General features: G+C 61.1%; 8 protein-coding genes across 8 annotated transcripts; 3 read left to right on the top strand and 5 right to left on the bottom strand.

Annotated features, from left to right (window-relative positions):
• Positions 1-50: 50 nt before the first annotated feature.
• Positions 51-2,692, bottom strand: GGTG_06867 (quinidine resistance). The gene is made up of 5 exons (XM_009224689.1): positions 1,798-2,692; positions 1,651-1,732; positions 1,555-1,575; positions 1,265-1,487; positions 51-1,177 (listed from the first exon to the last, which is right to left on the bottom strand). Exons 1-5 carry the CDS (start codon positions 2,270-2,272, stop codon positions 203-205), a joined length of 1,776 nt encoding a protein of 591 aa, XP_009222953.1. The 5' UTR covers positions 2,273-2,692; the 3' UTR covers positions 51-202.
• Positions 2,579-3,170, top strand: GGTG_06868 (hypothetical protein; the record flags this gene model as incomplete). The annotated part of the gene is made up of 2 exons (XM_009224690.1): positions 2,579-2,755; positions 3,027-3,170. The coding sequence occupies 2 exons, from the start codon at positions 2,579-2,581 to the stop codon at positions 3,168-3,170; spliced, it is 321 nt and encodes a 106-aa protein (XP_009222954.1).
• A 160-nt stretch (positions 3,171-3,330) lies between these two features.
• GGTG_06869 (DNA polymerase subunit alpha B) lies at positions 3,331-5,752 on the top strand. Its single transcript, XM_009224691.1, has 3 exons — positions 3,331-3,994; positions 4,060-5,407; positions 5,472-5,752. Exons 1-3 carry the CDS (start codon positions 3,492-3,494, stop codon positions 5,643-5,645), a joined length of 2,025 nt encoding a protein of 674 aa, XP_009222955.1. The 5' UTR covers positions 3,331-3,491; the 3' UTR covers positions 5,646-5,752.
• Positions 5,590-7,445, bottom strand: GGTG_06870 (hypothetical protein). The gene has a single exon (XM_009224692.1). The coding sequence runs from the start codon at positions 7,374-7,376 to the stop codon at positions 5,802-5,804; it is 1,575 nt and encodes a 524-aa protein (XP_009222956.1). The 5' UTR covers positions 7,377-7,445; the 3' UTR covers positions 5,590-5,801.
• Positions 7,446-8,117: 672 nt separating this feature from the next.
• On the bottom strand, positions 8,118-13,847 carry GGTG_06871 (cholesterol oxidase). The gene is made up of 2 exons (XM_009224693.1): positions 11,233-13,847; positions 8,118-11,038 (listed from the first exon to the last, which is right to left on the bottom strand). Exons 1-2 carry the CDS (start codon positions 13,212-13,214, stop codon positions 8,488-8,490), a joined length of 4,533 nt encoding a protein of 1,510 aa, XP_009222957.1. The 5' UTR covers positions 13,215-13,847; the 3' UTR covers positions 8,118-8,487.
• A 1,173-nt stretch (positions 13,848-15,020) lies between these two features.
• On the top strand, positions 15,021-16,371 carry GGTG_06872 (hypothetical protein; the record flags this gene model as incomplete). The annotated part of the gene is made up of 4 exons (XM_009224694.1): positions 15,021-15,241; positions 15,440-15,482; positions 15,551-15,711; positions 16,296-16,371. 4 exons carry the CDS (start codon positions 15,021-15,023, stop codon positions 16,369-16,371), a joined length of 501 nt encoding a protein of 166 aa, XP_009222958.1.
• Positions 16,372-16,834: 463 nt separating this feature from the next.
• GGTG_06873 (NADP-specific glutamate dehydrogenase) lies at positions 16,835-19,412 on the bottom strand. The gene is made up of 3 exons (XM_009224695.1): positions 18,942-19,412; positions 17,445-18,799; positions 16,835-17,320 (listed from the first exon to the last, which is right to left on the bottom strand). The coding sequence occupies exons 1-3, from the start codon at positions 18,985-18,987 to the stop codon at positions 17,123-17,125; spliced, it is 1,599 nt and encodes a 532-aa protein (XP_009222959.1). The 5' UTR covers positions 18,988-19,412; the 3' UTR covers positions 16,835-17,122.
• Positions 19,413-20,860: 1,448 nt separating this feature from the next.
• GGTG_06874 (histone-lysine N-methyltransferase) lies at positions 20,861-26,674 on the bottom strand. Its single transcript, XM_009224696.1, has 3 exons — positions 25,521-26,674; positions 22,290-25,431; positions 20,861-22,213 (listed from the first exon to the last, which is right to left on the bottom strand). The coding sequence occupies exons 1-3, from the start codon at positions 26,232-26,234 to the stop codon at positions 22,110-22,112; spliced, it is 3,960 nt and encodes a 1,319-aa protein (XP_009222960.1). The 5' UTR covers positions 26,235-26,674; the 3' UTR covers positions 20,861-22,109.
• Positions 26,675-26,837: the final 163 nt, after the last annotated feature.

A 26,837-nucleotide genomic window follows, 5' to 3' on the forward strand; every position in this document is an offset into this window, starting at 1 on the left:
AGTGCAAAAATACCCCGAGCATATCACGTCAGGCTTTGGCCGAAAGGCACGCATGGAATATTGCTTTGGAGCGTTCAAGTCTATCAAATCAGCGGATAGCTATGCATGAGTGTTCAGCCTATTAGATGACCTAGATGTTATGAGGAAAAGTAGATATCAACGGGGTAAGGTGTAAAAAAAGTAAACGGTAAATAATAAATCACTAGCCCTCCTTGAGCTTCTTGTCCATCTCTATCCTCCACTTGCTCGAATACCGCCCGAGCGACCAGACGGCAACCGCGCCGACGACAAAGGTCAGGACTGCGACGGCGGTGCACAGCCAGCCGACGCCCATGACGTTGAGCAGCGGCTGCGCGACGACGGTGCCGACGCAGCTGAAGATGTTGCGCACAAAGTTGTTGACGGCCACGCCGGCCGACGAGCGCGACGGCATGAACTCGGTCAGCATGGTGGTGGCGGCCCCGAACACGAGCATGCTCGCGAAGCCGAAGAAGAAGTTGGCCACGCTCGGCGCCGCCACGTGCGCGCCAAAGGCCGCCGTCCACCCGAACCAGACCAGCGAGGCCGGGCACAGGACCGCGGCCAGCCACGCGTTCTCGCGCATGCGGTCCTCGGGCAGCAGCACCAGGTTGCCCGCGGCATCGAACCGCCCGGCCCGCCTCGCCTCGCGCGCCATGATGCGGTCGATCCAGCGCCCGCCCGCGAGCGAGCCGACGATGTAGCCGACCGAGGCCGGCAGGTAGAGCAGGCCGAGCACCAGCTCCGGGTACCCGTACGGCGGGCGCGCAAAGGTCGACTGCACCGAGATGTTGAGGATGAAGAGCGCCCCGAACGTGACGGCCGCGTACATGACGGTCAGGGCGACGGGCATGAAGCGGAGGTAGAGGAGCACGCTGAGCGGGTCGACAAAGGCCCGCTTGAGGAACCGAGCCGTCGCCTTGGTGTGCTGCGACACCGACTGCCGCGTCGACGTGCGCCGCAGGCTGGCCGCCGTCTCGGGCTCGGCCGCCGGCCTCCTTTTTTTGGCGAGCGTCTCGGGGAGGCAGAAGACGATCATGACCCAGACCAGCCCGCCGTAGATGACCAGGAACCACATGGTGCTTTGCCAGCCCCATCTCTGCGACAGCGCGCCGCCAAAGATGGGCGCCAGAAGGGGGCCCAACAGCGGCCCGAGGTACTAAGGTCGTCATGTTTGTCAGTGGGAGTTGGATCGAGAAGAGTCCTCCCTTGGAGGTAGCCAAGTTTTCAAGCGGCGCCAACTTACAAATATCCCCATGGCGCTGCCTCGGTTCTTCGGCTCCCAGATGTCGGCGATAGTACCCGCCCCAACAGCCTGAGCCGATGCTGAGGCGCCTCCTCCAAGCACCCGCATGACGATCAACATGGCGATGTTGGTGCTGAGTGCACTAAGGACAGACGCTACCACGAATAAAGCAAACGATACTACGTAGATGGTCCTCCGGCCAAGCGTCTCGGAAAAGGAAGACCTGTGGATGCGAGTTAGCTGGGAGGGCGAGACGGAAAAGGGTGAAGAGCGAAAGAGGGGCTACCCACCACCACAGCGGGAATATAGACCTGTGTTAGGTATCATGATCGCAGTCAGCCAGCTTTCACATTTTAAGAGTGCCAAATCAAGGAAGTCGGGCATACATTGAGAGCATGTACACAGCAACCGTGAGATTGGTTATTGTCTCGGTGGTTTTCAAGTCAACCGCCATTTGCCCCAATGCCGCTGTAATAACGCGTGTTAGCTGCGATACGCGTGTTTTGATTGGATGACCCGTGGGTGTGACCAACGGTAAAATATGGACGACCCCAGAGGGGAGGCCGAGCCGGCGAGGGCGACTATGGTGGTGATTGTCCACTTGTGCTTCTGTGAATACTCGTACGGCCGCTCGACCTCGGGCACCAGGACGGCCAGCCTCGCGAGGAGGCCCCTCCGCTGGCCCATGGGCACGATGGTGACGGCGCGTGATCGGGCCGACGACGTCCGGGAGAGCGCCGTTCCGGCCGGCTCACCTCCCAGCTCGGGGTCACCGGAAGCCGTACCCTCATCTTCCCAATCACTATGGGCGAGCTCTGGCACATCTCCGGAGTGGGATGAGGGGCGTGGCTTTTCATCGCTAGCCGGCCCGTGGATGGACGCGTCGGACGGCGGCGTGCCGGTAACAGGCCTGGGGTCACTACCCACTGTATGACCGGCAAGGGTAGGTTCTGGTTTACTGGGTGCTTTTTCATCCCCAGTGCTGTTTGGACCTGGCGGCGCACTCATTGTGGAAACAGGGTGGGTGGCGCTTTGCGGCTCCCAGAGGCGTCCAGAGAATATGTGTCGACGACACAGGCTGGGCCACTCAAGGTCGCGTGAGGGTCAAGCCTAGTCTGGGGTAGAGGCTTGGCAAGCTGTGGAGGTTGTATAAATAGGCCGCGGCTCAAAGTGACGATGTGACGATGACGATGGCACGGCCAAGGGCCGGAGTTACGAGAGTGCGGGGGCGTGAAAACCAACAACCGTTCAAGATTACGCAGCTATCTAGGAGTTTCCAGGAATGGCTTTTCCTGCCCGATTGAAGAGGGAAACATGGGCAAACACGCTCCCGACAAGATGGGCAAATGGGGCCATGCTCGGCTCCGATTCGGCTCCAGAACTGGACCAGGCCTGCTCCATCAGGACCTGACGAGACCCAGGGTGGTGGGCCGCTGTGAGCGGGGGCGTCAGAGGACCGAGGCCTGCGAGGTCGGCGCTATTCGGCATGTTGTGTGTTACGGCATTAGAACCTGCCGCTGACGCCTTTCCCATGCCCTAGCCGCTTGACGCGATGGCAGTCGGGTTTAACGATTGGATATAGGGGGCTATTCCCGCCATGGTGGCTGGTGATGATGACGGCCTCACATCCCACTTGAGATCAATCAGGACTGTTGGGGGTCCTGGCCCATCGAGCCGAGGGCCGAGTCCATCAAGGGACTCGTCGGAGTTAAAGCAGACGGGAGTCTACTGTGTATGAATCCCGGATTAACAGACAGTCTAGCCTGCTGGAGCTGGTCGCAAGGTTCGCTGTCGCGTGCAATGGCGGCTGGCGGCGGCACCTGTAGCCTATTCGTCGGCGCTCTGGCGTCATGCCGACCCGTATGCTGATTGTTGGATGCTGGTCCAATGGAAGCCTAGTGGTTGATTGGCGGCTCAAATTTCAGTTTCAATCTAGCCATGCGATCAAGGCTTGGCCTTCGATGAAACTAAATCGTCGGATGTGATGGGGCAGGGTTCGGGTTGTCAAAGGTGCCAAGAATTGGCCAAGGGGTATTCAAGGATGCGGCCGCTGGGAATCAATTAAACGCGACGCGTCAAATCCAGCCGCTATCGTCACACCAATCCAGCACTGCGGGGCCGTCAAACCTCTGGACGACATCACCTAGAGTCACCCAGAGGCCGCACCACGACACTGGTCCGGGACAAGAGGCATCAAGGACTCGGCAGACACCAGACACTACGCACAATGGCCGACCCTACAACAACCGAGCTTAACGAGCTGTTCGCCTCGGGCGGCAAGGGGCTCGGCGCCGACGTGCTCAGCGAGCTGCGGTCCATCATGAACCTGCACGAACTGTCGGCCCAGGACCTTTTCTTCAAGTGGGAATCGTACTGCATAAAGATGGACATGGACGAGATGCGCCCGGCCTACGACAGCATCCGCGCCTTCAAGCAGGACCTGCATGACGCCCTCCAGCGCTCCAACCGCGCCCAGGCCCACGTCAAGTCTGAGAAGCGCCCTGGCGCGACCCCGCGCACCACGGCCAAGTCCACCGACGTCTTTGGCATGCTCGACGGCCTCGTCCCCACAACACCCGGCTCCGGCAGGCTGGGCAAGTCCGCCGCCAGGAGCAGGCAGCTAGAGACGCCCTCCATCTCCCGCCTCAAGGCCGCACACCCGCCCAGCTCGCCAGACAACGGCTCGCCCTCGACCCTAGAGGGCCAGCTGAACGCCCTCGGCGCACTAACGTGAGCACCGCCAGCCGGCCCCTGAGAAAAAAAAAAAGAACCCACCTGCTGACCGACCGGCGCAGCCCCTCATCCTTCCACGACCGACAGAACCCCGGAGAGGTCATTGAGGTCCTCAACGAAAGCCTGCCGGCTCCCGAAGCGCCCATCGCGCCCTTTCCAGAGTCCCGGATCAAGCTCACGGCCGCATCCGACACCAAGAAGCTCGCGTACCGGCCCATGGCCATGAAGCTGTCCGAGGCCTCGGAGATCCTCGACGACCGGATAGAGGATTTTGCCCAGCTCGTAATGGAGCACCACAAGCTGGAGGAGTCGGCCTTTGGCAGCGCGGCGGACCAGAGCCCCACCGAGATCATCTGCGTCGGTCGCGTGGCGTCGGACGTGACCGAGGGCAAGCTCAACGCCGCGTCGCTCGTGCTCGAGACGTCGCGTAGGGGCGGCGGCGGCCTGCGCGTGCCCCTGAATCTGCAGAGGCTGCCGGGCTACCAGTTGTTCCCCGGCCAGATCGTCGCCGTGCGCGGCACCAACCCGTCGGGCAAGGAGTTCGCCGTGGCCGAGATGCTCGAGATGCCGCTCATGCCCAACGCCGCCTCGACGCGCGAGGCCCTCGCCGAGCACCACCAGAGGCTGCGCGCCGCCGGGTCCGACGCCATGGACTCGGACGACGGCGGCGGCGACCCGATGCCGCTCAACGTCATGTTCGCCTCGGGCCCCTACACGGCCGACGACAACCTCGACTTTGAGCCGTTGCACGCGCTCTGCGAGCGCGCCGCCGACACGTACGCCGACGCCCTCGTGCTCAACGGGCCCTTTATCGACATTGACCACCCCCTGGTCGCGTCGGGCGACTTTGACCTGCCCGACGACGCGTCCGTCGATCCGGACGCGGCCACGCTCTCGACCCTCTTCAGGTACCTGGTCTCGCCCGCCCTGGCCCGCCTCGTGGCCGCGAACCCGCACGTCGCCGTCATCCTGGTGCCCTCGGTCCGTGACGCCGTCGCCAAGCACGTCTCGTGGCCGCAGGAGGGCTTCGCGCGCAAGGAGCTCGGCCTGCCCAAGAGCGCGCGCGTCGTCGGCAACCCCATGACGCTGTCCATCAACGAGGCCCTCGTCGGCGTCTCGTCCCAGGACGTCCTGTACGAGCTCGGCAACGCCGCCCTGGCCGGTGGCCGCCAGCCCGGTGGTGGTGGCCAGCAGGACAAGTTTTCGCTCCTGTCCAGGCACGTCATCGAGCAGCGCCACTACTTCCCCGTCTTCCCCCCACTCGACCGCAAGCGCCTGCCCAGGACGGGGACCGCCGAGGGCCTCGCCACCGGCGCCGTGCTCGACGTGAGCTACCTGAAGCTGGGCGACATGGTCAACGTGCGGCCCGACGTGCTCGTGCTGCCTAGCGCGCTGCCTCCTTTTGCCAGGGTTCGTATCATTCTTCTTGGTTGTCCAGCAAAGACTTGGCGCTAACTTGCCGGAATACCTCCAGGTCGTAGAAAGCGTCCTCGTCATAAACCCGGGCTACCTCTCCAAGAGGCGCGGCCCGGGCACGTACGCGCGCATGACGCTGTATCCGCACTCGGCGGCCGAGCTGGACGCAAAGGAGGGAATGGTCGGGCACGACATCTATAAGCGGGCGAGGGTAGAAATCACTAGGATCTAATACAAACAAAGCATAATGTGACAAACGTAATAGTATGGCTTCGAGTCTTGCAATGTATGGGGACCCGGCGTTTACAAGGCCCCGCCGTTCTCGAGTTGTATATGAACGGAAATTATATATATTTGGGGTTTCAAATATAAAAAGGCAGCAGCCGCTTCACCTCGAATCGACCCTCCTCCGCTTCTCGCCGTCGTCGCGACCCCTGTCCCCGCCCCGCGAGGTCGGCCTCTTCCTGCGCTCGCGGCTGTGGTCGCGGCTGTGGTCGCGGCCGTCCCGCCTGGGAGATCTCGACCGGGATCGCGACCTGCGTCTCCTCCTGTCATCGCCGTCGTCGTAGTCTCGCCGCGAGCGGTACGAGTCTCTCGGCGCGCCGCCGCCGTCGTCGTCCCCGCGCTCCCTCCCACCGCCACCGCCGCCGCCGTCGCGGTCCGCACGCTTGCGGTCACCGAGCGGGATGGCGTTGGCGCCCTTTGCGCCGTCTGGCCCGTAACCACCACCACCACCACCCCCATCGGGCCTGAAGCGCTCATCGGCAGCGAACCGATCGCCCGGGGCGCGGCCCCTGCCGAAGCGGTCCTTGTCCGGCGGCGCGTCGCCCCAGCGCCCGGTGTCCTCGGACCTCAGGTCCCTGTACTTGCTCGCGCCCTTGCGGCCCAGCCTGGTCATGTCGCGCATCTGCAGCGCCTGCGGCAGCAGCTCGCGGTTGCGCACCTCGTCGGCGAAGTGCGCGCCCGCCAGGTCCCTGCGGTCCAGCCCTTCCCTGGACTGCTCGTCGGCGTAGAAGGCGCCCTTGTGGAAGTACTTTTGCATGTAGGCCATCTTGCCCCGGCCGGCCTCGGACTCGTCGCGCCGGGCGGCCGCGCGCGCCTCGTCCTCGGCCCGCCGCTCGTCCTCGGTCATGGCGTCGCGGCGCTCGCGGTCCTCGCGCTCGCGCTCGCGCGCCTCGATGGCCTCGCGCTCCCGCTTGAGCCGCCGGAGCTCGCGGAGCTTCCAGGCCGCGCGCTCGGCGTCCGGGTCGATGTCGTCCGTGTCGTCGACGAAGCCGTCGCCGTCGCCGTCGCCGTCGCCATTGCCGCCGCCCGCGCGTGCCTCTTCGTCCGAGTCGTTCTCCCAGTGCCGCCGCCCGGCCGCCTTGGCCGCCGCCTCCTTGCGGATCTGCTCCTCGATGGCCCCGTCTAGCGCCGCCTGCTTCTTCTTCTTCTCCTCGTCACCGTCGTCGTTACCGCCCGCTTCTGCTGTGGGTTCGCCGCCGCCCTCCTCGCTCGTCGCCCGCTTGGCCTTGGGCACGAACTTGGGGCGGAACATGAGTCGGCGGCGCGGCGCCTCTTCCTCCTCCTCGGACTCTTCCTCGCCGCTGCTCTCCTCCTCCTCGGACCCGGACCCGCTGCTGCTGCTCTCGCCCTCGCTCTCCGTCACGAACCCCTCCTCGGCGGCCCTGCGCTCGGCGTCGGCCGCCGCTGTCGCGCGCGACGCCTCGGCCTTGTCCGCCGCGGCGCGCCGCTTGCCCAGGTCGACTGAGGCCAGTGCGCTGCTGCCGGTCGAGATCACCTTGCCGGCGCCGCTCGGCCTGCTGGTCACCGGCTTCTTCTGCTGCTGCGTCTGTTTCTGTTGCTGCTCGCCATCCTCGCTGTCGCCGTCAGAGTCGGAGTCGGATTCGGATTCGGGCTGGGTCGGCTTGCCGGCGCGGTACCGCGACGGCTTGAGCGGGTTTGCGGTGAACTTGGGCGGCATCGCGGTGATGGGTGGAGGGATAGGGAGGGGGGCCTGCTGGTGAGCGTGAGGTCTCCCCGACGAAAAAAAGAGGCTGGTGTAGGTTGGGACCGACGCGAAACTGGACCGCTATCTTATCGCCCTGAGGCTGCTGAGTCAGTGGGGCACGTCCACCAAAAGGCACTGTGGTGCAGTGCTGGTTGTTCACATATTCACTGAGCAATTCATTTCAGAACGTCCATCTTATAGCACTTTCGATTCTTTCCAAGGGGTGCTGCTCTGATCGTCGTTGAGAAACACATAAATCAACCGAAACCCATCTCGAGTTCAGGCCAGGACTCGAACTGTCAAGCTCGAGCTCCTATGGTCTCTCAATCCTGGCTCTGTCAGCCGTAATGCGGGCTCCCAACCAACAACCACTGCGGCACCACGCCAAAACGCTCAACTAGGAACAAAACGCAACACTTCGGCTGGGGCAGCGGAGTAGTCCTGAGCAAAAACTATGAAAAGGAAACGACAAAAGCGAAGTTGTTTGTCCCTCATGGGTACCCGCAACGGTTCTTTCTACGAAGGATAAACCCTTCGTAGAAGACCGCATTGGTTACCCACAGCGGTTATTTTCTACGAAGGATAAAACCTTCGCAGAAGACCGCATCTCACTTGGAGACACCAGTAGACAGTTGTTTGAGCTACTTCGCTGAGGGTTGCATCCATATCAAGCCTTATAAGCTGAATGCAGGTCACGGATAACAGCTGCCTGAGGCTTGCAAATTTTTAGTGCACTGGAGAACAAATCACAGGTTGCCTCGTCATACAGTGATAACATTCGGCGCGCCTGGCGCCTGGCTATGATAAAATCAAATGGTATCAATAAACAACAGTCGAACACGAACGCTCCCGAGTCCAAAGTAAACCCCTGAAAGCAACCCAATCCCTTTGATCCATCTCTTGTCCGTATTTAGCCCAGCGCCAACACATCCCAATTCCTTCCCATCTGCCAAAAAAATCCGTGCGATACAAAAATACAGAGTTGGGATATAGGTGAAGAAAGAAGTAGAGCCAAAAAGACGGCTTAGAAACACAGGTAAACAAAAAAGGGAGCGATAGGAGGAACGAGGTGGAACCGGCAAAACTAGTGCAGCAAGTCCCCGTTGTCCATCATTTGCTTGAAGCGGTCTTCGGGTTCGACGAACTTGTACGACTCCCCCCGCACGACGCGGTCGACTTCCTTCCTGATCATGGGGTACACGTCCTTCCAGGCATTCTTGCCCATGAAGCTGTCGAGATGGCCATATCCGGGGATCTCCTTCCTCTGGTAGCGGATCTTGCAGGGAAGTACCGCCGAGATGTCCTCACGGGCTTTTTGCTTGCCATTGATGCCCAGTCCGACCGTGAACAGAGGCCTGAGCTGGCCGTCGACGGGAGTCGCCGGGGTAGCCGTGTCTGTCGAGGAGGAAGTCGACGAGGAGAGCGAGCCCGCGGAGGAGGCTCTGGAGAGCCCGCTTTTGCCTTTCAAGTCGGCACCAAGCATGTCTCCTGGCACTGACGATGATGTGGCCGAAGGCACCGGCGAGGACCTGAGGGAGTCGGCACCAAAATGGTCCTGGAGGGTCTCGAGCGTCCGCAAGGTGGACTCGGTACTCAGCACGGCGTTTTCCTTACCCACGAAGAGAAGGAACGATATGCCGCGCAGGCGGTTGATGTTCTCCTCGGTCGTGAGCTGCGTGTAGTCGTTTTCCATGGCATGCCCATCGGTCCCCATCTTCATGAGCAGGTTGAGCAAGCGCATGTTGACGCCGCCGAAGAAGCGGTCGATCTGCCTATGCGTCGCCTCATTGAGGTTTCCGTGATTCCAGCACCGGCCAAACACCAGCGTGCAGCGGTGGCAGCTCGCATTGTTGCAGAGCTCCTTGCGTCTGTCCGGGTACAGGCGCAAGGCCTGGTTCAATGCTCGCTGGACGCGCGTGTCGTCCCTCGATGTGCTGCAGCTGAACCAAGATCCGGCCGCCGCGCCGTACAGTTTGTCCAGTGGGACCGGCCCTGCCATAACCTTGGCCATGTTGGCCGGGCCCCATATGGGGTTCATAAACACTTGGCTGCATGTCACTCCCGAGATCCAGCTGCCGGGTATGGTGCCATCCAGCATGCCCGACGAGAAGGCGACTGAACCCATGCAGTGTGCGATGGTGTAGATTTTGGACGGCGGCTCCGGGGCCTCGGTCTCGGAGTAGTTCTCGCGGATGTACTCGAGGCAAGCCCTCAGGTCAAGACGGGCATCAAACGTGGTCCAGAGGTTGTGCGCCGCCATGATCTGCCCGATCCTGTGGACTGAGACAAAGACGCGGTAGCCGGCGCGCGTGAAGTAGTTCACCGTGTTGAAGGGAATGGTAGGGAGAGCAAAGATCTGGTGATCCACAGCGGCGCCTGGCACCATAAACAAGTTCCGAGGAGGTGTGGGCCGGCCGTGGCGATCCTTGGGGGTGCTGGTGGCCTCCCACATGTGCATGCGCGTGTAGACGCCGTCAGAGGCCTGGATAGCGAAACTCTCGGTCGGTGGCGTGTTGTTGATGTAGCCACTGTAGCTCTGGCTCGGGTACTGCAGAGGCGTGAGGGGGGCCAGGAACAGCGAGAGCGACTTGCGGGCAAAGAAGGTCATGAAGTAGGCAGCGCTCTTGGCCCGACGGAACACCGACAGGCCCGTCGGCTTCATGGTCTTGACCTCGGCGCGAAAGTCCTGGGGCTGTATGTGCATGATGCCCTTGCCCACTACGGTGCAGTGGCGCCAGGCCTCGTGCTCGGCACGGTCGATGTGTGACGGGTGGTCCTTCTTGGTGATGGTAACGTAGAGTGTCGAGGTCGCGCGCCAGAACTTCTTGGGCGACAGCGCAACCGACGAGTCGACTACCTTGTACCCGTGAAAGTGCAGCGTGTTACCGTCGACACCCACCATGTCGAAGTCGTACGTCAGATTGCGTGTTCCTGGCGCCTTGCGGTCCATGGTGAAGAGCCCGAAGCTGCCACGCTGCACCATGAAGGGCGAGCCGGGGATGGCGGGGGAGACAAAGGTACCCGTGAGCATGCCGCGCCCGTCTGGCGCGTACAGCATGTCCTTGGTGTTGAAGGCCTGCACGCTGAGGAAGAATCGGGCGCTCTCGCACCGAGACTTGGCCGTGCGGCACGCAAGCTCATACGTTTCTCGGCAGTCTTCCTTCATCTTGGGGTCACCGTGTACATATCCGCACATGACCTCGGTGAAGCCGAAGCCGCCGGCCCTCATGGCCTGTGCCTTGTTGATGGCGTTCGCCGCCTTCTCCACCTCCTTGCGCTCATCAAGTGTGAGGGTGCGGGGGAGATGTTGACCTGACTGCTTCTGCTGGAACTTGAAGAGTTCCGGGCCATGCGGGACCGCTCTCGGTTGGTGCGCAGGCTGACCGAACAGATCGAGAATCCCGTTCTTCTCGGTACTGATCAAGAGGTGGTTCTCCTTGGCGTACTCGTCGATGCATCGCTCGGCGAGCGCCGCGATGGTTGCAAAAGGGTTAACCCCTAGCGCAATCGGAACCAAGGCGCCGTCCGCCACGATCAAGCCCTTGTGTGTTTCAGAGCCGTTCCCGCTGAAGACCTCGCCCCTGTGGTTCGTCACACCGGTGGCGCCCGTGTTGTCTTGGGCCATATTTGCACCGCTGCAAGGGGGGTCGGCGAGCCGAAGACGTCAGTAGGTTGCACTGCATGCATCATGAGGCAAGGAACAGCGGAAGAAGGTCCCCAAAATAAATGTGAGAGGGAGAGCCCGGGGAATGGGACGGAAGGAGAACAAAGGGTGGGTCGGAAATTGATCTGGGGAACGTGGCACAACATAGTGTCGGTGTGGACTTACCCGATAGGATGGACTGTTACCTGCTGCTGGCCCATCAGGGCGAAAAAGGGGTTCTGCACGAGCGTGCCCCCGACAGCCTTGGTGGCCTTGGCCAGGATGCTGTTGAGCTCCTTGACGTGCTGGCTACGACCGACCCCGAGGAACTCGAGCACGGGGCGGTCGTCTTTGAGTGACAGGACGGCCTGGTTGCTGTCGTGCGACATGATGAGGTACACCTGCGTCCGCCCGACGGCGCCCTTGCGGAAGTAGGGACCGAGAAGCCGGCTGCCCCAGCGGGCCAGGGCGGCTTGGGTCCGGTCGACGACGGTATCGTCATCAGGGCATTGCCGGCCCGGCATAAAGTCGAGCATGGCTTGGAACATGTGGGCGAGCGCACGGGGCACGGTTCCCTCCTCGATCACGTAGCCGTCGAGCGGGTTATCATGACCGTCGCGGTTGTCGATGACTGAAGTGATGCATGGCCCGACCGGGTTATAGGGGTCGGGGTGTTTGCGGCCGACCGAGTTGACTTCGTCGTTCGTGTTGTAGCCAAAGGCTAGGATGTCGCCGTTGCCACTCATTTTCTGGCCGACCTCGTCGCTCATGGGCAAGCCCATGGCGCGGCTGCGGAGCAGAATCTCGGTGGTGCCGATGGAGCCAGCTCCCAGGAAGACGGCACGCTTGGCGTGCACCCACATGAGGTCCCCGTGGAGGTTGGACTTGAAGTGGCCGCGATTGCGGCCGTGCCAGGCGAAATAGATGATGTAGCCACCGCGCGCGTCGGTCACCTTCTCGATGTGGCGCACCTCGCACTGGCAGAACATCTCGGCGCCCCAGTTCCAGGCGTCGGCGAGATAGGTGACGAGAGTGGTCGTCTTGGAGCCGTCGTTGAGGCCTGTGGCGTCCTGTCCGCTCAGGGCAGAGGGCGACATCTCGACGCCGCAGCTGTTGGGCCCGTTGCGGAAGCGCGTGGTCTGCCGCACGCGGTAGAACCTAGAGTTTTCGAGGCCTGGCTCTTTCCGCAGTATCTCTGCCTGTTTCTCCAGGAGCTTGGCCTTGGGAAGCACTGGCCAGTCTGCTGGATACTCCTCGGGCTCCAGAACGTCTTCAACCCGCTTGTAGTACTTGTCCAGGGCGCCCTTGGCCTGGAGCTCGGGTGGCCATTCGTTCAACGACAGGGTGTCTTGGTCGGCAGGCAGAAACACGTTTGCGTTGATCAGGCTCGTGCCGCCGAGGCCGTTGCCCACGATGGTGTTTTGGCCTCGACCGAAGATGAGATGGTACATGCCGGTAGGGTTGCCGCCGTCGGCCGTCTTGCCGGGAAAGTGATGAGGGGAAAACTCGCCGCTGAAGTGTAGCTGGCTCAGGGCGTCACGGGCGCCCGTCGGATACTCGCCGGGCCATCGCTCTTGGCCCCTCTCGAGCAGGCACACAGACTCGCCAGCCCTGGCCATGCGTGAGGCAGCGATGCCTCCGCCGTAGCCAGAGCCGATCACCACGACGTCGTAGCTAGAGCGAAGCAGCTCTACATGTCTTGATATGCGGGGGAAGGCGCCGGAAGCGTGGCGTGCCGCGCCGTCGGCGTAGCTGTGAATCTTGGCGTGTGCCCGCGACCTGGGGCCGCCCGGTTCCGAGTCGTGGATGCCGGCCGGCCTGATGGGGTGGGATCCGACACGGCGCTTCGGAGAGGTGGCGACAGGGGTGACTGGGTCTGGCTCCTGGAACAGGACATGAGGGCGTGCCGGTGTAGGGAACTCATCGTCGTCCTCGACAGTTGCCGGCCTAGCTCTGGACGCCGGCGGAGACGGCAAGGGGGTTTGGGGTGGTGATATGGCAAATTCTGTGGCCGGCGTTGGCGGGAGACCGCCGATTGTGACGAGCATCTTGCTGCCGTCTGGTTGCAAGGTAGAGTAGCTGAAGCCGATGCTGTTGCCCTCACTGTCCACCTTACTGCTCCCGGCGACGACGGGCGCCATATGTAGGTTGTCGACAAGAGGAGCCATGTCGGGCAGGCAAAGCCCCCTTTCTCGGGGCTGGAGCTTGTTCCTTTCGTGCGAGTGCCAGTGAAGGTGTCGACGGGACGTCGTGTTGCTCGCTAAAGCACGCGGTGCAACACACCAAATTCTATCTCAGGAGCTCAGTCTGCTCCGAGAAGTGCAAGCCAGGCCACGACTGCGCGTACAAGCTCTCGGTGGATACGGTATCCGCGAGAACGATCGGGTGCTATGGGTGAGACAGTATAACCCGGGGGTTGCAGGGCTGCGGGGTGGCGGAGGGGATGGTGAGGAAGCCGGGGGGAAAGAGGAGGAGGAGGACCGGTAACACCATCCCGACTTGGAGGACCCGGAGCCGGTCGTGCCTCTTTGTATCTCGAGCATGGGCGCGGGCAAGGGTACGATCCCTCCCCTGCTGGGTGATAACCGTTCCCTACCCTCCCTTCCTCCCGAGAGTAAGACTAAGACGGGCTCCCCAGATGGGACTTGGCAGAGTGCCCTGCCATTGGCCTGTGGGTACCGGGCTCCAGCGGAGGCTCACTTCTGGCCCCGGCAATCGTGTCATGGTGGGTGCGAGCTCAGTTCTCGCATCGTCCGGCTAGGAGGCCATGTGGTCGGGCAAGGAAGAGCGCGAAGAGGGTCCCCTGTTCGGAGGCTGAAGTCAACTGTAACCCTCCCTCCCACAGCCAGCACCAGCCATGTTACCCCCCCCTGGAGCTTCCGCCAGACGCAGAGGCAGTCGTCGTGCCCGCGCCCGCTCTAGGGCCGGGGGCATTTTCCAAAAGGAGTGAGGCGCGGGCTGTGTCCGATAAGATGGTGGTGCCTGGGCGTGTGTCCAAGCCAGCGCTACTACGAATACCTTGCCCCAGAGCGGTAGGGTATCTGAGCTGGGGGTGGCAGAGCTGAGCTGAACTGCTGAACTTGTGGACACCGCAGCAAGGGATTGGTCCAATGGTGATGGCGGCCGCCATTGGTCAATGAACGCGGGTTGCAGGGTCCCATTGCTGGGACCCACCGCGGTAGGATCCTTAGCTGCGGGCTGGGGACTGGAGCGACTGGCTGGCCGCTGAGATGAGCTGCTGAGATGAGATGCTTAGGTTCATCGAGGCTTCGCCTTCCCGCCCGCTTGAGGAGCGCGGAAGGAAAGGGTGACCACTGGAGACGATGGCACTTGGGCCAACAGACGGCGGGAAGTCGCGCCTCGAAGCCACGGAGCAGCGGGTGGCCCCTATCTCCCATGTGGGAGGCGCCTGCCACCGTTGACGGGAGCGACTTGGATGGCGTCAATATCCCGTCAACTGTACCCTATCTAAACAGGTGACCCCTCGGTGGCTCCCTGCGCCGCCGCCGCCGTAGGATCAGCCCGCCATGGGGCCAGCCAATCCCCCAGCCTTGGGGATCGACAAAGTGACAGAGCGACAAGGTGACAGAGCGACAGAGTGACAGAACTCGAGAGTTCTTCACCTCGGCACTCGGGCAGACAACCAGGCAGACACCAAAAAAACCAAAAAACCGACCCATCTTCCCGGTTGCCAAAACCAGAAGGGGTACCGATTTTACTCCAACCGACTCCACGTTCCAGCTGACGAACAGTGGAGAGGCAATCACCGAACGTATTATTATTGGCCCCCAAGCGAACTACGAAGCCTTGGGCTCCCACTCCCAGGCTCCAGCCATCGGGACCCCAAGGGGTAGTTGGAGTGGAGAAGCAGTGATTGATGGTTGTGGCCCCAACCCTAAAAAAGCGATCGTGATTAATACTGGGTACGCACCACTGGGATCAGTGAGCCACAACCTCAATTCCCAGCCCTCCAAATGGCTGCACCCGGCGGCCTCGGACCCCACGGTATTGCATGGCTTGCCTCCGGGCCGTTGGGATCCAGAGCTGGCGATGCCCATTGGATCGGCGACCACCAGCAAAGACTGGGGAGCGAGTGGGCTGGACGGTGCTCCCCACCCGTCATCATGGAATCCTCCCAGATTGGCGGCAATGGCAGCCGACGGTTGGCAAACAACAAAAGCTTGCTCCGTCTGAGGTCAGACGAAGTTTTTTTTTTCTTTTCTTTTGATGGGGTTTCTCCGCTTCCGCTGGTAAGGCTGACAAGGGTCGCCAAGCGGCCCTCGGGAAGGGCAAGTGTCTCAATCTTGCCCCTGACAGATGACATGGAGGACTCGATGCTGTGTCAGGGGAAAGAATACTTCTCCATGTCACACGGGCCAAATATATCCCACAGCCCGCAGACGCACACGGGCGACTCGACCGCTCGCGCTATCTATGTCAAACCTGGGCACCCGACGAGCCAGCGCTGCCGCCCGCGATGCTGAGCGACGACGGGATCTGACAGTGGAGCGTGCACAAGACGGAACACAGCCCCCCCGCCGCCGCTATTCCCCGAGGTTCCCCAGGGCCGCAGGGCCGCAGGAGGAGCAAGGAGCGCGCTAAACACGGGAGCCTGCCGCCAGTCCGGCTTCGAAAGGCTTTCTGCGCATACGTCTCTGGGGTTCGGTGAGTATGCCTGGCCTGGCAGGACACACACGGCCAGAAGGGGAGAGCCAGACCTGCCGACATAGCCCACCCGTCGGTTGGCGCGCAGCATGCATGCAGTAGTACCAGTAGTAGGCAGCCGCGTGCGCTATCGTCTGGTCGTCCCACGCCTGTCGGTCGGGGGAATTTTTGTGCCTTGCCCTTCGTGTCGCCTCGTCCCACTCACTTCACCCTCGAACACGTCCAGCCGTGGCGCCCAGCAGGACGCCTGAGGACGGTTACAGTTGCCCGAGATGCCCTCCTGTCTCTTCCTCTTCCCAGTACCTTGCCTATTACGTATGTTATGCGGGGTCTTTTACACGGAGGTTGCATCCTGGCATGGCGCCATCATAGGGGTGCCCGGTGGCCCCAAGCATGTCAATATCGCTATGTACGGTAGGCATGCATGCGGCGCCCGCATGCACTAAACTGTACAGCCATATCGGCTCCCTCCTATGACCGCATCGGACGGATTCCCCTTTTGGCCATTGACGCCTGTGTGACACTCTCGGCTGGCGCGTGTATCGTATGCGGATATTTTTGGGCAATGTATTTGCGTCCGTCAGCCCAGACGACGACGACGACGCCGACGCCGACGACGCAATGCCGCCCTTGCCGGCCCAGCAGACACGGACAGCATGAGGGGGACAAGACTTCAAGCCACCAGAGTCACAGAGTTTCGTATATTCGGCTTGTTCTACCCAACACACTCTAGCTCCTCCGAACCAGGCGAGCCAGATGATCAGCGCCAGGCAGGGGGAGGGGGGTTTCGAGGGAGGAGTGTGCAGCGATGGAAAAAAAAAAAAGACCGAGGCATCTCGGCGCAGCCACTCAACGCGCCCGCGCGCCCCCCAATGGCTTGCATTAGCGTCTCCCTTCCACACCAACCAGATGCCCTCGTGATATGAGCGCAGGCTGATGGCGCTTCCCAGTATGACGGGCCTGCGCTTTGCGCCCAACAGCCCGCCCGAGCTAATGCAGAGCCGGCGCTTCATCCTTCGTCCCATCATGGTGGGTGGTGGCCGTCGTCGTCGTCAACCCGCAGTCGGCATGCCATAATACATCCGCTTTCGGGGAAGGCGTCCTCTCGGATTCCTTTCCAGGCGGGAAAGGGGCACCCTGCATTACGAACTGACCCCATGCTACGTTGTATTGTATCCGATTGGATGGTGAGAGAGAATACTTGGGCTACAGAGAGATGGAGAGAATGTGGTGTGCGAAAAAAGAAAAAAGAAAAAAAGAGAGAAGCCTCCCAACAAAGCCAGACCGAAGTCAAAGAGGCACCCACCCAGTAACAAACAATCCCCGAATGACTCCCCCAAATGCCGGAACGCCGATTCCCCGAACCAATGAGAAGACCTAGACGAAAGGAAAAGAAGCAGGTGGTAAAGCCTCACCACCAGTCTCCCTGGTCATGCATGGCGCGGGCGACCTTGACGAAGCCGGCAATGTTGCTGCCGGCAACCAGGCTGGGCAGCTCGCCCTCGCGGGCCGGGACGTACTCCTTTGCCGTCTTGAGGCCGGTCTGGAATGCGTTCTCCATGATGGACTGGAGCTCCTTGTCGACCTTCTCTGCTGGCCAGGCCAGACGCTATTCGAAGGGGGGGTGGGACACATGATGCGAGGTTAGTGCTGAAGTAAAAAGAAAACTAGACAGAAAAGGGGCAAGAGGATGGATGGGCAGGGTTGGGTTGTTCCCCTCCCCCCTAACTTACCGAGCTGTTCTGCCCCATCTCGAGGCCGGACACGGCGACGCCGCCGCAGTTGGCCGCCTTGCCGGGCGCGTACCAGACGGCGGCGGCGGCCGGGTTGGCGCGGCGGTGGGCCTCGAAGACGTCGATGGCGGCCTGCTCGCAGCCCATGTTGGAGCCCTCGGCCACGAAGCGCACGCCGGCCGCCACGAGCGCCTCGGCCTCGGCCCCGCTGAGCTCGTTCTGCGTCGCGCACGGCAGCGCCACGTCCACGCGCCCCACGTGCGCCCACGGCCGCGCCCCGGCCATGTACTCGAGCCGCGGGTGCGCCTCCTCCTCCTCCTCTTTCTCTTCGTGGCCGTTGCTGTGCCCGTTGGTTCCGTTGCTGTGCCCGTTGACGCCGTTGCCGTTGACGCCGTTGCCGTTGACGCCGTTGCCGTTGACGCCGTTGCCGTTGACGCCGTTGCCGTTGACGCCGTTGCCGTTGCCGTTAACCCCGTTGCCGTTGGCGTGACCATTGGCCCCCTTGTGGCCGTTCGCAACCCCGTTGCTGCCGCCGCACCCGGGCAGCTCCGACAGCGGGCGGCGGCGCTCCTTGAGCGCCATGACGGCCTCGACGTCGGCGCGCGAGACGCCGCCCTTGGCCCCGCGCGCCACCAGGGCCCCGCGCGAGTCCGACAGCGACACGACGGTGCCGCCCAGCTCCATGACCTTGAGGGCCGCGTACTGTGCCACGTTGCCCGAGCCCGAGACGGCGACGCGCCTGCCGGCCCAGCCGGGCGCGCCGGCGTGCCCGAGCATGTGCGAGACGTAGTAGACGAGCCCGTAGCCCGTGGCCTCGGGCCGGATCAGGCTGCCGCCCCAGTCGAGCCCCTTTCCCGTCAGCACGCCCCCCTCGAACCTGTTGCGCAGGCGCCGGTACGCGCCGAACAGGAACCCGATCTCGCGCCCGCCCACGCCCATGTCGCCCGCGGGCACGTCCGTCAGCGCCCCGATGTGGCGGCTCAGCTCCGCCATGAAGGCCTCGCAGAATCGCCGGATCTCGGCGTCCGACTTGCCCTTGGGGTCGAAGTCGGCCCCGCCCTTGCCGCCGCCCATCTGCAGGCCCGTGAGCGCGTTCTTGAAGACCTGCTCGAAGCCGAGGAACTTGAGGATCGAGAGGTTGACCGAGGGGTGCAGCCGCAGCCCGCCCTTGTAGGGGCCCAGCGCCGAGTTGAACTGCACCCGGTACCCGCGGTTGACCTGCAGCTCGCCCCGGTCGTCGGTCCACACTACCCGGAACTGGATCACGCGCTCGGGGATGGACACGACCTTGAGTGCCGTGCGCAGCTCGGGCTGCTTGTCGAACAGGCTGCTGTTCTTGAGTGTGCTGACCAGCTCTGTAAGTCCCCGTCCAGCCACGTCAGCCTGCTTCTCCTTTCTTCTGTGCTCTCGACATCCCGTTGGCCGTAGAAAGAGCTGGATATCGCAGGCCGCCCAACGCCATCGAGCCACCAGACGGGTCCCTGAGCAACAACTCACCATTGTAGGCCTGCTCAAACTCGGGCTCCGACGGTAGGACAGGCATTGTGGTGCTATGTATGGGCGGATGCCGTCTCGAGGGTATATCCTAGGGAGGTGAGTGAAGACAAGAGATTGGGCTATGGGTATCTATAGGTGCTGGCGTGGGTATAGGATAATAGACAGACGAGTTCGACTAGGTATCAAATAGTAGGAAATACAAGGATAGAGATGCAAGAAGAGATGGCAGAAAAAGAAGAATACATTCATGAGAAAAGCGGCCTCTTTATAGAGACACAGGACGACAGATAGACCAGACAGATCAGACAGAGCCGATCCGCGGGCTTTTCTTTGACCACGCCTCGCCCACCCCGTATCACTCCTCCCGTCCCATATTTGGCCCGGCCATCCGCCCGCTCGCCGCATCTCCTGGCGCGTCCCTCACCCTCTCTCCCTTGGCAGCCCCTTGTGCGGACAGAGCGATCGCGGCGCGGCTAAACCCAGGGAAATGGAGCTCAAGGGGGGGAAGGCAGGCTGGGCGCGCAGTGGGGGTCAGTCGAGATGGGAAACAGCGTATCGACCCATCAATCCATTGGAGGTCCGTCCTCGGTGGTGTTCTTTGCTGGAGAATAAGCTTGTTTTCCTCAGCCTCCACGCATGGAAATCACTCAGGCGTCACTAAGCAGGCGTCACTAAGCAGAACAGAAACCGATCCCCACACAAATCGCGCAACCCATCTCCATCTGCATGGAGGGCATTGAGCCCAACCAACCCCAGCTCGTCCCTTCGAGCCTCGCGCTCTCCCCCCGGTGCCGGACTTGCCAGCACAGGAAAGAGCCCGAGACTGCGAGCCAGCCATGCAGCCAGCCACTGCATCATTCTTTGCCGCATTCAGCCACTATCTGGGTAGGCCCGGTGGCTCGCTTGTAGATTGGTGATATCCATTGATTCCCATGACAATTACAATCCTCCAAACCCACCAAGCAACTCAAAGCCGCCCCCGACTTCCGCTAAGCATGCGCTGCGCGGCATAGACGGCACCATGAGAAGGTGACACCAAGACGGACGGACGGCGGACCTGTGAAAGAAGGCACCTCACCTCCCCCTGAAGCAAGCGGAGGAGGAAGGAGAGGCAGTAGGACCGGAACGGGACCTGCCTGCATGTGTCGTGTGCTTCGGACGTCGGCCCTGACGTACTTACGAGCTCGCCCAGCCGTCTGTCGGCCTCCGAGAAACCCAACTCGGGAAAAAAGCGACATCAATTGGCCGCCAAAGGGTGCTACTTTTCCCACCCCAGGTTTCCGCCCGCAGTGGACTCATTGTTACTGTAACCCAAAACGAGGGCCCGCCCTTGGGGGAGGAGGGAGAGAGGGAGGGGGTTATGCGGGAAAGCATCGCGGCAAAAGCACGCATCCACGTCGCATCGCATGCGCAGAAGTACATGGCAGATCTCCGTCGCGACCTGCCCTGTCATCTGTTTTTTTTTTCTTTTTTCGTTAGGCTGGCTGTGTGGCCTCGCCTTATCCCTGGCGTCCCATTGGCCGCGCGCGCGCCTGGGGCAAACAGTCGCAGCATCTTTTTGATAAAGTGCGCCTAACAGAATCGCTTCCCCCGGGGGGGCGGGACAGGCGCCAAGGGGTTTGCTTGACTTTCCCACCACCATGTGGAGAGACGGAGAGAAATCCATTTGAGGGTCCACGTCCCTTTGGAAATGGGCGACACCGGAGCCCAATGTCCCCAGACCCGTCGTCTGGCACGATAATATTTAGGAATTGAATGCACTGCCTCTGCCTTGATTCTTCCATGCTGGCTAGTGCCACAAGGGGGCTCGTGGGGGTCCGTCAAGTCCGATAATCGCTCTCCCTTTCATGCCGTCTGGTGGTGGAGGGCTCTAGGTGGAAACATAGCAAGAAAGAAATCAAAACCAAAAGCTTTGTCATTTTGGCTAGGCTTAGCGGCGGGAAGCTGGGTTGCGATATCGCCCATCTCCACGGCCGTGGCCCTCCTCGCCCGCCACCAAATGTATATATCGCAACATACACGAAAGACCCTAAGGCGGTGCCATGGTTCGCACTCGTCATCCTGCTGACATTTCTCCTGAACTTTTTTGCGTGCCAGCTTTCCACTCACCCTCTTCTAAGGCCGCTTCTTATCGACGAGGCTAGGATCTCCTTCCGCGACTATATACAAAAGATATTACGAAAACATGTCGTCCTGTTGGGAACGACCAAGATAGTGAGAAGGAAACAGCAAGCCTGAGGCCAAGCGCGCATGCACCAAGAGACCCTTTAGGTTTGCGCCACCTCACAAGAGACCGTTTCCAGAGACGAAAAAAAAAGACTCCCCATGCTCTCTATGTTTTTAGCCTCAAACCGCCCTGTCACGGTCATGATGACCAACTGCGCCAGAAACCCATGTATAGGATGCGTCCCGTCAACCAGAATGTGTCCCTCCGAGAAATGGGAGAAAAAGGAGAGAAGGGGAGAACAAAAACAAGAAAAGAGACGACAAGGCCAAGGTGAGTGGGGACGAATGTGAATGCTCGCATAAGAGACACAGGCGATACCCGGGCTAGGGAGCCTGTGCTTGCCTTCTGGTGGGCTTTGAGAGCAAAACATTGGGGGAGACGGAAGATCCGATATGTAGAGTGGTATCTTGATCGAGGGCGCGGGAAGCGCCCAAACACAGTCCGCCAGGTCTCCAACCTCCGTGAATTAGGCATTAGCAGAATCTGAGGCCTGGCCACAATAAGCTTCGATGGGAGGACGGATGGAAGGCAGAGCTGAGCAGATTTACTCCCAGCCGTCAAGGGCAGAGCACCAATGAAAGTCAAAGGGAAGGGACAAGACCAGCCTCAGTTGCATGGAGGGGCTGAAAAGGGAGATAGGAGACCAGAGACGAATCATGAGCGAATGCGTGTGTAGCGCAGCGCGTGTTGAAAGTGCTGAACCAAAGCTCCACCATAGCGAGAAGGACAAACCAAAGGGGAAAAATCAAGGATCCGGGCCTCCAACGCCGCAGGCTATGAAGACGATAGATGCGAGAGTGCAGAGGAAGAGAACAAAAAAAGCCTAGTCGGTAGAGATATTCTGAGCGACAAAAGCGTATTGCTAGAGAGAGAAGCCGGGACTGTTCCCAAGGATGGCGACAGTCCAGCATCGAGGTCGGTAAGAGGATCGAGCAAATGGTTCAGTTGAGGAACCCCTTGCAGGCCGTGGTGCCGCAAAGACACGGTACACGATCCTTCTGATCCTCCTCGGGCTCAAACTTGTAGTCATAGGTGAGCTCCTCGTCTGGGAGAGAGAAATGTTAGTGGCTGATCGTGAGGGTCTCGGCTGCTCCGAGGTGCGGATGTCATCGAGGACTTACTTTGGCCAATGTCTCTCAAAGCATAGATAACAATACGCTTGCTGCCTTCGACCTTGATGATCTTGGCTGTGCAGTTGGGCATGCAGCTGTGGTTGATGAAGCGTGCAATGCCGCCCTTCTTGGTCGCATCGATAACCGCCTCGTCATCTATCCGGAAGAGGTACGTGCTTCCAATGCCGCTCTTGAGATATCTCGCCTCGCGCACCTTGGCCACCGACGGCCGCACCTCCTCGCCCACGTACTCGATGATCATGTCATCCTTGGGAATGTTTTCCATGGCGTACAGCCCCCAGTTGTGAATTGCGGACCGTGCAAACTTGACAGGCTTCTTCCGCTTCCTAAGCTGGTTGAACCGCAGCACGTCAGAGTCCTGCCCGAGCGTCTTCTTCTGGTCGTTCAGGTCGGCAACCACACGCCGGTGATTCGCCCTGTTGGCACGCGACGTGCCTCGCGACATGTTATTTTCGTCTGGCACCTTGACCACCGTCAGCGTCTTGCTGGGTGCGTTGATCGCCCTGGCCTGTCGTTCCTCGCGCGCTTTCTTCACTTTGATGTGATGCGGCAGGTACTTTGACTTCTCAGAGTTGAGGATCTTCTTGACACCTTCTGTGCGAGCTGATCCCGTCGGGTTAGGTACGTAGTAGCCCTCGATCTTGGGCTGCTTGGCGCCACCCATTTTGGGATCGACATTAAGCCTCGTGATTCGGTCCCGCCTCCAGAGCCAGAACTCTGGATCGTTGATGCTGCCAACTGGGAACCTCCGCTTGAGCCTCGCGAGATCGGGACGGTCCTTCGTGCCGAGGGCCAAAGCATCCAGCGATGTAATGTCCAGCTCGAATTTCGGCGGCAGAGTGAAGGCAGAAACGAGCTCTTCTGGATAGAGCTCGGGGTCCAGTCCAAGCCTCTCTGACACCTCTGTCGTACTGGGCTGTTTGGTTTGCTCGGTCGGCTCCACCTGCGGTTCTGGGGTGGCCTCGGTCTCCTCGGCCTTCTCAGACTGCTGTAGCGCTTCTTCTTCAAACACCTTCTGCTGCGCGATCCTCAGGGCCTCTGCCTTCAGAGCCTCTCGCTCCTCAAAGATCTGCTTCTTTGTCTTCTTCTTGCTCTTGGGCGCCTTCTTTTTGCTCTTGACGTCCGCAGAAGTTGGGGTCGGTAGGCGCGAGGTCTCGGTATCCTCCTTGCCCGCAGCATCCGCGTCTTCAATGACAATATCCTTGACGACGGGTTCGCTCGGAATGGGAAACTCGGTCTCGACCTTGTCGATCGTCACGCCGAACAGCTCCTCGTCGCTCTTCTTCTGGCGCTTGATGGCAACCTCTACCGGCAGCTCGAGTTTCCTCTTCTTGGTAGGCAGCAACGCAGAGTCGTGAACCGCAAAGCTGGCCTCTGTCATGGAGTCCTCTTCCTGTCTACTCCATGACCCCAGCTCGTCCTGGACCGCATCTTCGTCGGTGCTCATCCGACTGCGAGGTCTGGACTCTGGCTCCTCGGTGTCTTCAACGCGAGCTGTCCGGATGTCCAGGTCTTCATCCTCAGACTCGTTGTCGCTATCCGCCTTGAGACGGTAGTGAAGCGAACGGAACGCGTTGCGCACCCGAGCTGGCCGGCGGCGCTCAAAGGGGTCGACAAAGCCTGGTCTCCTCTCAGCCAGACCCGCATTCTTGATCTTGCGGATTCGGGGGAGAGATGCGACATTCAAGCGGGTTGGCTTTCCCGTCCTACTTTCAATCGGATCTGCACGGGCATTCGGGGTAGATGCGGTCGACCTGTCGTCACCGCTGTCCAGCACGATGCTAGGCACATCGGTGTCAAGTGGTTCCTCCAGATTCAGCTTCCGGCGCTTCGCCACATGGTTGGCAGGATCAAGATAGGTTACCAAGGCTGGCATCGCTATCTTGGCGCGGAGGTGTCGCATCAGATGCCCTATTATCTCGGTCTTCATAACCCTGGCGGCTTCGAGAGACGGGTCGAAATCTTTCGCTCGTTGCTTCCTTTCTTCCTCCAGGTCCGCATCCTCATCGCGGCGGCGCCGATCCCGGTCGTCCCTGGGCTGTGGCCTGGGTTCTGCAGGCGCTCTCCGCTCGGGCGAGGGGCTGCGTTTCCTGGCCTCTGGCACTTTTTGCGCCGGGCCCGGGGCCGCCAAGGGCTGGCTTGTTGACTTGGCGGCTGGGGGCGACAGGTAACCATTAGGGTAATATGTCATGACCATCGTGTAGTCGAAGAGACGCCGGCCATCTGTGGCCTGATAACACCTCGCAGCAGCGTCGCGGCTCTTTTCTAGGAAGATGATATAATACCCGGTCTTCTCAAGGTATAATATCTCGTGGATCTCGTAGGACTTCAAACGTCTCATCATATGGGGGATGGTCAAGTCCGACGCCGGCACGGAGCTGTGGGGAATGAATATGAAGGGCGTTAGCTGGATCGCCGCAGAGACGTGGGCCTGCGCCTGGTACCGAGGGCTGCCAACAGGCGCGGCAATCATATGCTTGTTGATGCCCGGGCGCACGATGTCAAACACTTGCGGTGGTGGCACGGGCGATTGTGGAGGCTGGCGGAATGCTTTGGGGGCCGTTGGTGGTGCCCTCGCAACGCCTCCAGGGTTCCTCGGCGCAGTAGGGATCCTGGGCTGGTTCGCAAGTGACCTTTCTTTGTCCTTCCTCAGGACATCCTCCATCATGCGACCGCTTTTCCTCCCATCCGGGTCGTATTCCACCCGCACTTGGCTAGCCTCAATGCGCATCCCATTCATGCGCGTGACGGCGCGCTTGGCGGCGTCAATGGCCGCGACGGAATGTGGCCGCGAGCGGTTCGGCTGGGAGTCCTTGTAGCGAAACGTCGCAAAACCCAGGTAGCTCCCCGTCTCAGGATGCATCTTGTTGGAGCTCTCGGCGATGTCGCCACACGAGCCAAAGACGGCAACGACCTTGGAGAAGGAGAGCAAGGGATTGAATCCCATGACGACAACCTGAGTCGGCGGGCCAGGGCCAATGGCAGTCTTCGGGTCGTAAGGGTACGGGATAACGTTGTAGGGCGCATGGCGCAGGCGTGCTTTTGGATTTTTGCGAAAGTCGACGTTGATATAGTTGAGCCGGCCGCCTTTGGCCAAGCGCGGGTCCGGAGGAGAGGCGTCATTGTCTTTCTATTCATTCAAATGTATTAGCCATCAGTTCCACAAGACATATGACGCCCCTCCTCCAGCAAGTATAGTATAGGTATCGGTATACGTACGATGCCGAAGTCTTCATATATGGGCTTGGAAGACCTCTTCTTGTCGGACGGCACGGACTTGTCGAGCAGAGGGTCATATATGCACCTGCTGCCCATCACGGGGCGAGTCGTGTCGCGGGCAGGGATGCGCTCGACGGCGGCGGCGTCAAGGGACAGCGAGTCCGCATCTGGCAGAGCGCCGTTGGGCGCGGGGGCGGTCGGGGTGGACGAGGGCGGCCCATCGACCTTGTCGGGGCCGAGCGGTGTTGAGGCTAGTGGCCTTGAAGGGCCAGATGCGACCGAGTAAGAAGGCGACCCGAGGTTCGTGAGCGGGGTGACATGGCTGCTCGAGCTCTTGGAAGGCGCCATGGCGCTGTGGTGGGGCGCCGACGAGCTGAAGACGGACGAGGTAGTGCTCGCGTGCGAGCTCGCCGAGCCAACGGCGTTGAGGATGTCGCCGGGGATGGACTCGCTGTCATCCACGTAGGGTCGTGGCGTGTCGGATGCGGGCTCACTGCCGCGCAATGGAGGCGCCGAGGAGCTGCACAAGGCCGGGGCGGTGTCCTCGGCGGGCTGGCAGTCACCGCCGAGGGGACTGGGACGTGAGATAGCAGACGTGGACGGGGGGTCGGCCGGCCGCTTCCTGGCCCTCTCTCGCTCCAGTGCCCTATCGCGGACGGCCTTGGGCGCGGCAGGGAAGCATGCGGTGAAGCTCGCCCCCGGGGGCGGAGGCATCGTGGAAAATTATCTCGTCAGCCACAACCACCGTCCACCAACCATCGTATTCGCGTCGCAGATGCTACTAAAGCGCAAACATGTGTGTCGGGGGAGGATCGCGGAATCGGAGCGACGGTGTTGATGCGATGACAGGTGGGTGAACGCGCGGAATGGCCGCTGGGCTGGGGCCACGCGACAGATGAGCGCTGCTGTCGGTCGGCTCCAAGCTGCGGCACGGGACTTGGGAGATGCGAGCGAAGATTCAGAAGACGCCCTGCGTGGGCGGCTGAGCCAGAGGTGGCGGCAAAGTGAGGCGGCAGGCAGACGGGGGCCAATGAGGCCGGAAACGAGGTCTGGGACGCGCTGCGACAAGATCGCCGGGGTTTCTTTGGGCGAGCACCTTGTCGTCGAGGTGGCGTCGCGGGTTGCAGTGGCAGGATGCAGATTGAGAATGGCGAAGTTGATGTCGGAAAAAAGTGGTCATCAGGGATGGCGGCACTGCACTGGCGTAATGGCGTCGGCGGGTGGATCCACACGCTGGGCCAACTTAAATTTCGTGTCGGCGTGTTCAGGCGTCTTGCTCCTCCAATGGGGACGTGCATTCAGCGGCTCATTCAGCTG

The sequence above is a fragment of the Gaeumannomyces tritici genome (assembly GCF_000145635.1).
Source record: "Gaeumannomyces tritici R3-111a-1 unplaced genomic scaffold supercont2.3, whole genome shotgun sequence".
Taxonomy (NCBI): domain Eukaryota; kingdom Fungi; phylum Ascomycota; class Sordariomycetes; order Magnaporthales; family Magnaporthaceae; genus Gaeumannomyces; species Gaeumannomyces tritici.